The 11,110-nt window shown below is 53.3% G+C and overlaps 1 protein-coding gene across 1 annotated transcript; it reads left to right on the forward strand.

Annotated features, from left to right (window-relative positions):
• Window positions 1-449: 449 nt before the first annotated feature.
• On the forward strand, window positions 450-8,398 carry LOC118688176 (uncharacterized). Its single transcript, XM_054515604.1, has 7 exons — window positions 450-665; window positions 4,263-4,450; window positions 6,293-6,573; window positions 6,953-7,051; window positions 7,154-7,335; window positions 7,536-7,636; window positions 7,727-8,398. Exons 1-7 carry the CDS (start codon window positions 450-452, stop codon window positions 7,839-7,841), a joined length of 1,182 nt encoding a protein of 393 aa, XP_054371579.1. The 3' UTR covers window positions 7,842-8,398.
• The last annotated feature ends 2,712 nt before the right edge of the window (window positions 8,399-11,110 follow it).

The following is an 11,110-nucleotide window of genomic DNA, read 5'->3' on the forward strand; positions in this document are numbered from 1 at the left end:
GCTCTGAATAAGTCTCCTCAATAGGCCCAAATGTTCCCTCTGGAAGTCCAGTGTAAAAGTCTTATTGATGTTCCTCCTGATATCACCAGATATTGAGAACTCTGTCATTACATGATCACCGTGCCACAGGAGGCCTCCAAGCAGCACATCTCCATTTACAAACAATACCTAACAAAGATCCATCCCTGGAAGGGTCACTCACAAGCTGTGATTGTTGCGCCCTGGAAAGACTCCACGAGTGCTTTGGACGCCGACCTTGTCTGGTTCCTTCTCTGCTCGGGCTCCCGCACAACATCTCTTTGTATTTATCACGACCCAGTCTGCGTTCCAGCTGCTCGGGCTCCCTGCCAAACGCGTTGTCGTGGCTGTGATCACAAAATCCAGGCTCCCTCGCTGCTTCCTTCCCGGGCGCTGTTTGGCCAGAAGGGCAAAATCCCTCCCACACTGGGATGGGCTGGGCCCTGCGGCGGCAGCGGCCGGGACCGGCGGCTCTGACCGGGAGCGCAGCGGCGGCGGCGGCGGCCCCCGGAGCCCGGAGGCGGCTCCAGCCCAGGTGGGACCCGCGGGCGGGTGGGACCCGCTCGGTGCTGAGGGCGGGCTCGGGGCCGCTGCTCGGGCGGGAGGGGTCCGTGCCCGGTGGGGGCTGGCACGGGATGAACTTGAACGTGCGTTGGAATTTAGTCCCAGCCTTTTCTTGCCTCCTCCGTTCTCCTCCCTTCTTTTCTCTTTTCCAATCTGAAGAGGCCTCAGCTGCCTCCCGTTTTCCTTCCTCTCGCACCGGCCAGGTCCTGTTTCCCAGACCTTGTTCTTTCCATATAAAACCCCTGATAACCCGTTTCCCACTTAGGCTTTGTTGGATCCTTGTCTTTCTGCCTTCTGTGGGTGAAGGTCTGGCTTTGAGGAGCACACCCGGCTCCCTCTGCTCCAGAAAGCAGCCTTGCACTTATCCCAATCTCCTGCTGCTGAGGGCTTCCTCAGGCTCCTGCTGAAATGAGAAATATCCAGGAACCTTTTCCTTTCTAGAGATTAGAATGGTTTCTGCAAGTCCTTGAGGTGTGACCATGATGGTTAAAACCCCACTGTGCAAATGAAGGTTTTCCCCTTCTTTCCCCACTCCATGCTCCGTCCTCTCCCTTATTTTGTCATCTCAGCAACTGCTAAGGAAACCTTTCTCATCTTGTTACTTGGCAATGTAAGTGCTTTTTAATTCAGTTTTAAAATAGGATTTAAGTCCGGGCTTTGCTGCTGGGAGCAGTGGGAGAGATCCTGGGACCACTGGGAGGGAACTGGGAGCACAGGGAATGCCAGAGGGAACTGGGAGGGAGAGTGGGAGCAGCGGGAGTGAGCGGGAAGGAGCCCTGGGAGGGACATCAGGAGCCCTGGGCAGGAACAGTGCTCCCAGTTCCTGCCCAGTGCTCTCCCCATCCCTGCTGGGGCTTGCCAGGAAGAGGGATACTGGCAGGGAACTGGGAGGGAGCTCCTCAGCACTCTGCAAGGGCAGCAGCCCCAGGGGGGACCAGCGAGGAGGGGGAAGTGCCCCCAGTCCCTCCCCAGAGCCCCCAGAATGGGGCATTACAAGGAGAAAAGGGATTGAAATGGAGGGGGGAAAGCTTTTCTGTGATTGTGTTTGAACTGGGGGGATCCCCATTCACCTGTGATTTGAAGGGTCTCAACTGAAGGAAAACTCACCTTTTTTCATTATTTTTAGTGCCTCTCTTGTTGGGCAATCACCATTTCCCATGATTTTCATGTTTAAATGGAAGGAGGAACCCTTTATGGTGCTGTTTGAGTTGAGGGAAAGAGCCCCATTTCCATCATCTTCAGGTTCAAACTGAGCCAACACGGCTGCCCCTGGTCTGAAAGGGCTTCCCTGGAGAGGAACCTCTTGGTGTGCCACTGTAAGAGTTCCATCGAGGGGCACCTCCATTTGAAGGGACCTTCACAGGTGAAAAAGATGTCCAAAAGCCCCCAGAATGGTCGTTGTTGAGGGAAATTGAAGTGGGAAGCTGCATTTCCCCTCTTTTTGGGAGGCTAAATTGAGGCAAAGGCCCTTCTGTGAGAATAACTGGGGCTGTGTGTGATTGGCACAGAGCAGGAGCAGCCTTGCCCTCAGCAGGTCACAGCCCTGGCCCACGAGGATGGGTCACAAAAGGGTCGGGAAAGGCCACAGGACCTCAGCTCAGATGAGGCTTTTGACAGAGCCCAGAGATCTCATCCTGGAACTCTGAAAACACAGGAAAATCAGGAGACAGCCCTGGCTGAAGGCACAGCAACCCTGCTGGAACAAGAGAAGGGACTAAAGGCTGAGCAGGCAGCGCAGGGAACGGCTGCAGACAGCCTGTTCAAAGAGATGCATCTGCAGCTGGAGAGCAAACCAGAGAGATCCCAAAGTGACACCATGTCTTGTGCATAGTCACACAAAGATAGCTCAAAGTTCATGAAAAGCCAGCTATGGATAAGGTAATGGTGTCTTATGAGTAATGCCTGTTATAAAAATGAGTGAATTGACATGATGGAACCGATCCATCAGCAGTGACTGTCTCAGGAATTGGAGACAATATTCCTCCAGCATTGCTGTACCCACAACAACGGAAGACTGAACAGCTTCCAGTGGATAACAGCCATCATGTAGAACAACCACCCTCTCTCCTGTGCTATCTGTGGAAGATAGAACAGAAGAGATCACAGTGAATGATCCTGTCAGGCAGTGCAGCACTGACACCTGTGCAAGCTGTGAGAGGATCAAGAGCCCAACAAGCTGTAGCTTCTCCTATCCAAAAGCAGGTGCTTATCAGTGTTTCATCACAGCTGTTTCAGTGGGATCTCTCTTATCTCTAGAAGGAAATAACTCCATCTTGCAACGTAAACCAACATATTTAAACCAAATTAACTTAGGACTTGAAATTAATTGCAGTGGAATTCAATTTCACCTCAGTGGCATTAGAGGTACACTTAAGAGAATTTAAAGTAACATCTTTAATACTGAATAAAAATTGATCTTAATAAAACTGGAATAAAACATGAAATGGCTTAAAGTGAAGACTTAATCTTGACCTTGTCTAAACTCAGCAATACTCAAACCTGACAGAAATCCACCTTGACATAAATGATTAGTAAAAAAATTAACTCAATAGAGTAATAAAGGTAACATTACTCAGGAATGTTGCTAACCTTGCTTAATCTTACCAACACTAAAATCACATTCAAATAAACCAGAACTGAAGTAACAATCAAGATCCTTAAAAGTTCTGGGTACTACAAAATGTAACTTATTCTGCTGCTATTAATACCAAAAGGCACTGAAAATGTGAATCAAGCGTGTTTGAAATAACGGCATGATGGATTTACTGGAGGGATTAAAAAAGTGTGACAAATATGCTGACCCTATGTAATTTAACATTGAGAAAAACTCATGGCAGCCACAAATTTTATGGAACCATAAATTTCCTCAGACCTTTTAAAGTGCAATTGTACCAAAAGAAACAACAATGTAGAATTTGGCAAACTGGCCAACAAACCGGGAGCTTCTCAAGATCGTATTTAGTGTAATAGCATATGGTAAATGTTACCAGCATTTCTGTTAAAGGAATTCGATTGTGTTGTGCTGGACATGATAATAAGAACGAAGCACTGCATTTACAGCTTTGAATCTCTCCGGTAACCATTCTCAGAGAAATCAGAGTTAGTGAAAAACACAAGGTTAACTTTAAAAAGGCATTTCAGCCCATGTTTAGGCATTCTAGGACACGGTGCGTGAGGTTTCAGTAACCAGGGGCAGTCAGAGCCCTTGCGGCAAATGCCGGGGGTTCGCCCCGCCGCAGGGTTGGGGAGCCACGGTGGGGGAGTGAGTTCTGCCGGGGCCATCCGGAGCTGCCGGGCAAAGCCGAGCCCCGGGAGCGGGGAAAGCCCCGGCGGCAGCGAGGGAAAAGCCGAGCTGGGACCCGCTCGGGGTGAGGCGGGGCAGCCCCGCGATTTTCCGCGGCGCTCAACCGAGCCAAAGGGGCTGGGGTTCTGATCCCCGAATCCGCGCCGGCAGCGGCGGGAGGCGGCAGAACGGTGAAGGACCCGATCCCGGAAAAGGCAGCGGGGAGCGCCGGGAAGTGGGGACGGGGTGGGGCGGGGGTGCAAGACGGGCGCGTCACGGCTCCGAGCGGCGCATGCGAGCAGCGCTCCCGGGCCGCGATTGGCTGCGCTCCGAACGCTGATTGGCCAAACCGGCCGGAACCCGCACTCCTCCCGTCAATTCAAGTTTTTGGCGCCAGAGGCCGCTCCGGGTTAACCTGGCCCGCGCCGCAGTAGCGCGGCCGTGCCCGTTCGTGACATCCCGGAGCGGCGGCGGCCCCCGAAGCCTCGTGCGGAGATGGTGGAGCTCGGAGGCGGCTCCAGCCCCGCTGCGACCCACGGTCGGTGCTGCCCCAGCTCGGGGCTCGCTGCGGGAGGAGGGGTCGCGGTGAGGGCCGGGAGGGTTCTGGCGAGTTCCTTGTACCCGGTTCCCCCATTCACTGGTGTGAAAAACAGAAATCACTGCTTAGTGTTTTTGAAAGTTTAATAATAGTAATTATAGTAATAGGATATAAAAGGACAATATTTCCAGCACTGGGGACTTCTAACAAACAGCTAAGAAATACACCAGGATATACAGACAATGTTCTATTTTTACTGTTACCTCGCTAAGTTACCTCGCTAAGACCCATGCACGTTCATGTCTTTCATGCATTATTCAACCATTCTTTCGAAGTTTCTGGAACTCCTTTTTCTGACTTCTTCACACTCTGGCTTATCTGTATGACATCCTGGGTGTTAGGTCAATATATTTTATTTCTTCTGGTGCCTCCATCTTGCTGTTTCACATCCTCTGCTAAGATTTTAGCTGTACTCCTTATTTTAACGTGGTATTCTATGATTGTCCTCTGGTGCTCTGGTTTGTGTCTAGGTTATCTTAATCACTTGTGTGAGAAACTACTGCTCACTTTGAAAATTTAAAAAGGTTTATTAAACCGTAACAAAAATACAACAAAGGACTACATAAGGAAAAAGCTGCAGTGCTGGGAACTGCCCTTGCGGATACCACTTGGCCAGTTCATCTTCAAGGTGGATGCTCAGTCTTTTATACCCCTGGGGGTTGCCTCAGGCAGCCATGGCCCCTCTGTCAGAGGGGCTTCTTTGCCATTTATCAGTGCAGACTGCTTTCTTGTAACTGCATTGGAGATCAGGTGTTGCCATGCCCACCCCCTCAGCACCAAGCTTTTCCATTCCCACCTGCCCCATGCAAGGGGCACATGTGCAGCCTCCTTTGTACCTGTCCTAGACAGCCCTGGCTGTGTGATGGCAGCAATACAGGGGGGAAAGGGAACTGTGGGGAGAACAGAGGACATCTAAACCACAATAACATAACTATACACCACTAAAGCTTCCCTTAATATTCACACAATAGTTATCTTTTAATTGCGAGAGCCAATCATCTCACAATTTATAACAATAGGATGGGTCAGTCAGTGGATGGCCTTACACTGATTTTAGTTACACAAAAGCCTTTTTCACATCGGATGTTTTGCTAAGGTCTACAACACAGTACATTCTTCACACTGTTATTTCCATAGGTGATACATAGATATTATATTAATTACACTACTATTTCTATGAGCAATACAGTGCATAATTAAGCTGATATAATATATTATACTAGCATCCACCTAAGAAGAGTTATAACAGATACTATATAGGTACAATCACTAACAACATGCACAGGCTCATACATAAATATGAAAGCCAAAACTCCCGGGTCATTTTTCCCACAGGCAGGGAGCCGCAGCGGCCGTGCCGGCGCTCGGTGTGCCCGGGCTCCAAGGCGCCGGGGCAGGGAATGCGGGGCACAATGGTGAGCAGCCCGGGGCTGCTGCTTCTTGCCCCTCGGCAGGGGCGGGCTCCGAGCCGCAGCTGCCCCGGGCCAGCAGCAGGCGGCAGCTCGCAGGCGCTGTCAGCGCCCGGCCCGGCTCGGAGCTGGGCTGCAGCGGCTGCAGAGCCACAGGGGCCGGGGCTGCGGGCACCGAGAGCTCCCGGAGGCTGCGCTTGTCTCCGCAGCTGCTGCCGCACCTCTGGGCAGCGGGGACAGCGCAGCCACAGCTGGCACCGCCCTCCTGAGCCCCCAGGGCCGGCACCAGCAGTGACCTCTCACCGTGTCCCTTTCAGGGTGCCATCAGCGCGGCTGCGAAGCTGTTCCCGAGGCCGAGCTCCCAAAGGATCTGCCAGCAGCACTCCTGATGTGTCAGAAGCCAGGTTCTCTTTGTTCCAGGCAGAGAGATGCCGGCTGTGAGCAGGAGGGGAATGAACTCTGCTCCATTCGTGCAGTTGCAAATGAGCCCCAGCAGGGACCAGCAGCCGCAGTTCCACACCTGCCTGGGGCCCAAGAAGCCACCTGGCATCAGCAGGGGGATGCCACTTGTGAGTGTGCAGTGAGTGCAGATGTGGAGAATGGATTCTGCACCAGTGATGGGAGTGTGAGGGAGCCCCTGGCTCCCCAGGGCACATCAGCAACCAAGAATGAACACAAAAGGAACCTCAGAAGATTCCTGGGTGAGTGCAGGGCCACCCCTGTGGTCTCTAGGGTGGGGACAGTGTCCCCTCCTAAGGGCAGTGCTGGCAGGTGTGTGGCTGTTTCCCGATGTCTGGAAGAGGCCTGGTGCTCTGCTGGGCCCCATCAGTGGCTGGAAGCAAGAGCCCCAGCTGCCCCCAAGGCTGTGCAGTTCTCCTGCTGCAGCCTGTGGCCACTGCTGTGTCCCTGCCTGTGGCCACAGCTGTGTCCCTGCCTGTGGCCAGGCTCTTGGCTCTCTGGCTGCCAGCTGAGTGAGGCCCACACTGGCTCAGGGCTCCCTGCTCTGCTCCCTGGCCATGGGCTGAGCAGATTGCAGGCCCGGCTCTGCTTCTGGCAGCCAGCAGCTCTTTCCTGCTGCAGGTGAATGGATCAGGGGCCATCCCGTGGGCACGGCGGTGCTGATTCTGCTGCTCCTGGTGCTGGTGCTGGCTTTGGGGGTGGCCTTGGCTGTGCTGGCAGGTAAGGGAGGGGCAGCAGCCTGGGCCCAGCCCCTCGGGGCAGAGCGGGCTCCCTGCTCCCTGCACAGGGCAATCCTCAGACCTTCTCCTCTTCCCCCTGCAGCACCACAGGTTCCAGTCACACCTGCGACTCCTCTGTCACTTCTGTGCTGTCCCTTTGACTGGGTTGGCTACAAGGGGGTCTGCTACTACTTCTCAAGGGATTACAGCACCTGGGAGCAGGGTCAGGAACGGTGCTCCGAGCTCGGGGCCTCCCTGGCCATTGCCAAGGATGAGGAGGCCATGGTGAGTGAGGGGCTGCGGGCGGTGTGGGGTGGCTGAGGGCAGCCTGGGGGTGCTCCTGGGCCGGGCTCGGTGCTCGTAGGGCCGGGGCTGCAGCCCTGGGCCGGGGCCTTGCAGGGAAGGAGCCCCGGCGTGCGGGGGGAGCCCCGGGCCCGTGTCCCCCCGAGGGGCCGGGGCAGCTCCCACTCCTCTCTCCTGGGCAGGATTTGCTCTTCCACCTCCGCGAGAACGTCGATTACTGGCTCGGGCTGCGCAGACGGGGCGAGCGCCTGCACTGGGGGGACGGCAGCAGCTACAGCTCCCGGTGAGTGCCGGGGAGCCGGGCAGGGCCTGGGGGCACAGGGGCACAAGGGCTGCCCCTGGCAGCCAGCGCTGCCTCTGCTCCTCCCTGCAGGGTTCCCGTCTTTGACAATTTTGAGTGTGTGTACCTGGCTGATGAGAGATTCAGGAGTGACAACTGCTCCAATGAGCGGCCGTATCTCTGCAGCAAGGCCTCTGCTCCCCTGTAACAGGGGCTGCAGAAAGGAGCTTCTCCACACTGGGTAGTGCCAGCTTCACCTCTGAGCCCAGCACAGCGCTGTCCTTCCTCAGCTGCAGCCTGTGCCTTGCACTTCCTCTCAGGGTCACCTCAGTGCCTCTTCATGCCCAGTGCCAACGCTGGGCTGGGGCTGCAAAGGAAAAGTCTCTGCCATCCATCCTGCCACCAATGCTGCTTGCAGCGAGTGCATTGCCCTCGTTATATGCAGGAAACATGGCTCAGTATTTGCACTTTCTATAATAATTTATTATGGGTTAAAATCCCACCCTGGGATGCTTGTCTGCTTGCTCCGGGTTAATTTAAACTATGTTTTCTATATACTGTTACATATTACATCTACATGCATATTTATATGAGTTTTTTAGAATCCTAACAGAAATTTGAATTTACGTGCTCTTTTCCTTTTTTTAACTTTTGTCTTGCCGTCAGGCCATTTTTTACCTTAAACATTATATTGTGTGGTTTCTTGTGATTCTTTTTGTATTTTCACTCCCTGAAAATGAGGGTCAATAAAGCCTTTTTTCCCCATGCTTGTTTCTGTTTTCTTGTCTTTCTGATAAGCAAGTCCTTGAATGTGGGAAATCAGTTAATTATTTGACACCATTTTCTGAGTTAGTTACGTGAAACAATCATTCCAACATTACGCAGTCTCTATTATGCTATGGTCTAACATAGTATCTATTTTATCAAATCTATAAGGTGCATACATAAACTGACAGATTATACTACATCTAAAGCAGTAATTGCAATTTGTACTGTATCAGGATTTTTGACATCAATAATAACTTGCAAAACAAAAGTGAGCACATAAATGCAGAAGCCAGTACCTATATTTGTTATTTATAACATTATACAACAAGCTTGATTGGGAAATCCAAATCACCCTGGTCACTTGGAAATCATCACAAACTGGCCTGAAGGTGAGAATTTTGGACTGTCCTTGGAAGACGTGAGAAATGACCCTCACTTTTCAAATCTTAAAGGTTAATTAAACCTTAACAAAAACATACTACAATGGACTGAATAAGGAAAAATTACAGCGCTGAGGGTCTCTGTGAGTGTCAGCACATGCTCGTTTACAAAATGGATGCTCTGCCTTTTATACCCTCAGCCCCTCCCAAAGTTTTGTCAGTCAGCTCCTTCTCTGCCCTCCCCAGGTGGAGATCACTTCCTTACACCTTGATTGGAGCTCAGGTGTTGTCCTGTGGCCCCTCCTGGTAATGAGCCGGCCCTCCCCAAATGCCCCGAGGCTGCTGGGGCTGCTGCAAGGGGGAGGGAAAGGGGACTGTGGGGGGAGACATTACAGTGACAGCACTCTACAGCTACAGAACTTCTCCTGACATACACATAATATCTGTCTGTCAGTTGTGAGAGCCAACAATCACATCATTCATCTAGAACAAACCCCTCTTTTCCTATAGGTCACTTGTCCTAAACAATTAGCTCTAATTTTTGTTTCTGATAATCTGCTCTTACTTCTCAAATAAATTTTTAAGGAGTGATACTAGCATCTGTTGATGATGGTGAGGACAGTGGGAAGAGAAGGAAAAAATCTCAGGTTTTCCTTAGACAGACTTATTTGGAATGGACAAAATGGGATCACTGAGCTCTGGTGTGGCTTTTGGACCCCATCTACTGTGCCCATGGGGTTGCTACACATAGCAGGTGTATCTTAGTGCTGAGTGCAGAGGCCAACTCAGTCTTGCCTTCTAGTCCCTGTTGTATTACAAGACAGCTGAGCAATGGCAGAGCTCTGGGGTGCCTTTCTTGCCCCCACCTTACCATGGATATGGGAGTGCTGCCCACAGCAGGGCTATGGAATCTTCTCCGTGGTGAACACAGGGGCCAACCTGGTCTTGCCCTCTTATTTCTTGTTTCACTCTACTTGTTGGTCCTTGAGGAAACTGCCCAATACTGCTGATTCTTCTCCTTACAAGAGCAGAGTGTACACAGAGAGCCAGGGGCCACTCCAGCCAGCAGAGCTAGGTAGTGACACATAAACAAACACACATGTCTATATAAATATATATATATATAGATATGGGTCTGTTTCTGTAGGTGGGAGAGCAGCTGAATGCACGGGGCCGTGTACCCAGAGCCATGTCCCTGGGCATGCCCCACCATGAGTGCACACAGGGACATGTGCAGAGCCAGTGCTCACACACACATGTCCCTGCTCACCTGCACAGAGCTCCTGTGCCCCACGGCACCTGCCAGCAGCACCCAGCCTGCCACAGCAGCGCACCTGTGCTGCACAGACACTCACCTGTGCACAGTCCCCACCAATGCACACGGGCCCCAAGCAGGGCCCTGCTGGCCCGTAGAGCCTGGGCACAGCAGCGTGTGCAGTGTCACCCACAGCAACACAGGCCTGTCCCACACAGAGCCGTGCTCACACCTGCAGAACCTGTGCACACTCACAAGCACAGAGCTGTGCACAGCCCCACTCACAGCCGAGAGTGCAACGCACCCCCGTGCCCACAGCAGGGCCCACAGCCCGTGCCCAGGGCAGCACATCCCTAGGCACAGAGCTGGGCACAGCACACACACAGTGCCCATGGCAGAGCAGGACGTGTGCCCTCACCCCTGGGCACAGCACACACACACAGTGCCCATGGCAGAGCAGGACGTGTGCCCTCACACCTGGGCACAGCAGCACACACACACAGTGCCCATGGCAGGGCAGGACGTGTGCCCTCACCCCTGGGCACAGCACACACAGTGCCCATGGCAGAGCAGGACGTGTGCCCTCACCCCTGGGCACAGCACACACACACAGTGCCCATGGCAGAGCAGAACGTGTGCCCTCACCCCTGGGCACAGCACACACACACAGTGCCCATGGCAGAGCAGGACGTGTGCCCTCACCCCTGGGCACAGCACACACACACAGTGCCCATGGCAGAGCAGGACGTGTGCCCTCACCCCTGGGCACAGCACACACACACAGTGCCCATGGCAGAGCAGGACGTGTGCCCTCACACCCGGGCACAACACACACACACAGTGCCCATGGCAGAGCAGGACGTGTGCCCTCACCCCTGGGCACAGCACACACACACAGTGCCCATGGCAGAGCAGGACGTGTGCCCTCACACCCGGGCACAGCACACACACACAGTGCCCATGGCAGAGCAGGACGTGTGCCCTCACCCCTGGGCACAGCACACACGGGCACACAGGGCCGGGCACACTCTGGCACAGCTCTCCTGGCCCTGACTCCCCTGAGCTCTGTCCTCA

Source organism: Molothrus ater, chromosome 8, assembly GCF_012460135.2.
Source record: "Molothrus ater isolate BHLD 08-10-18 breed brown headed cowbird chromosome 8, BPBGC_Mater_1.1, whole genome shotgun sequence".
NCBI lineage: Eukaryota > Metazoa > Chordata > Aves > Passeriformes > Icteridae > Molothrus > Molothrus ater.

Coding starts and splice junctions, on each gene's coding strand:
- LOC118688176 (XM_054515604.1), top strand. CDS start 450: ATGGGCTGGGCCCTGCGGCGGCAGCGGCCGGGACCGGCGGCTCTGACC. Junction 666..4,262: donor GGCACGGGATGAACTTGAAC/GTGCGTTGGAAT, acceptor TTTTGGCGCCAG/AGGCCGCTCCGGGTTAACCT. Junction 4,451..6,292: donor CTGCGGGAGGAGGGGTCGCG/GTGAGGGCCGGG, acceptor TCTTTGTTCCAG/GCAGAGAGATGCCGGCTGTG.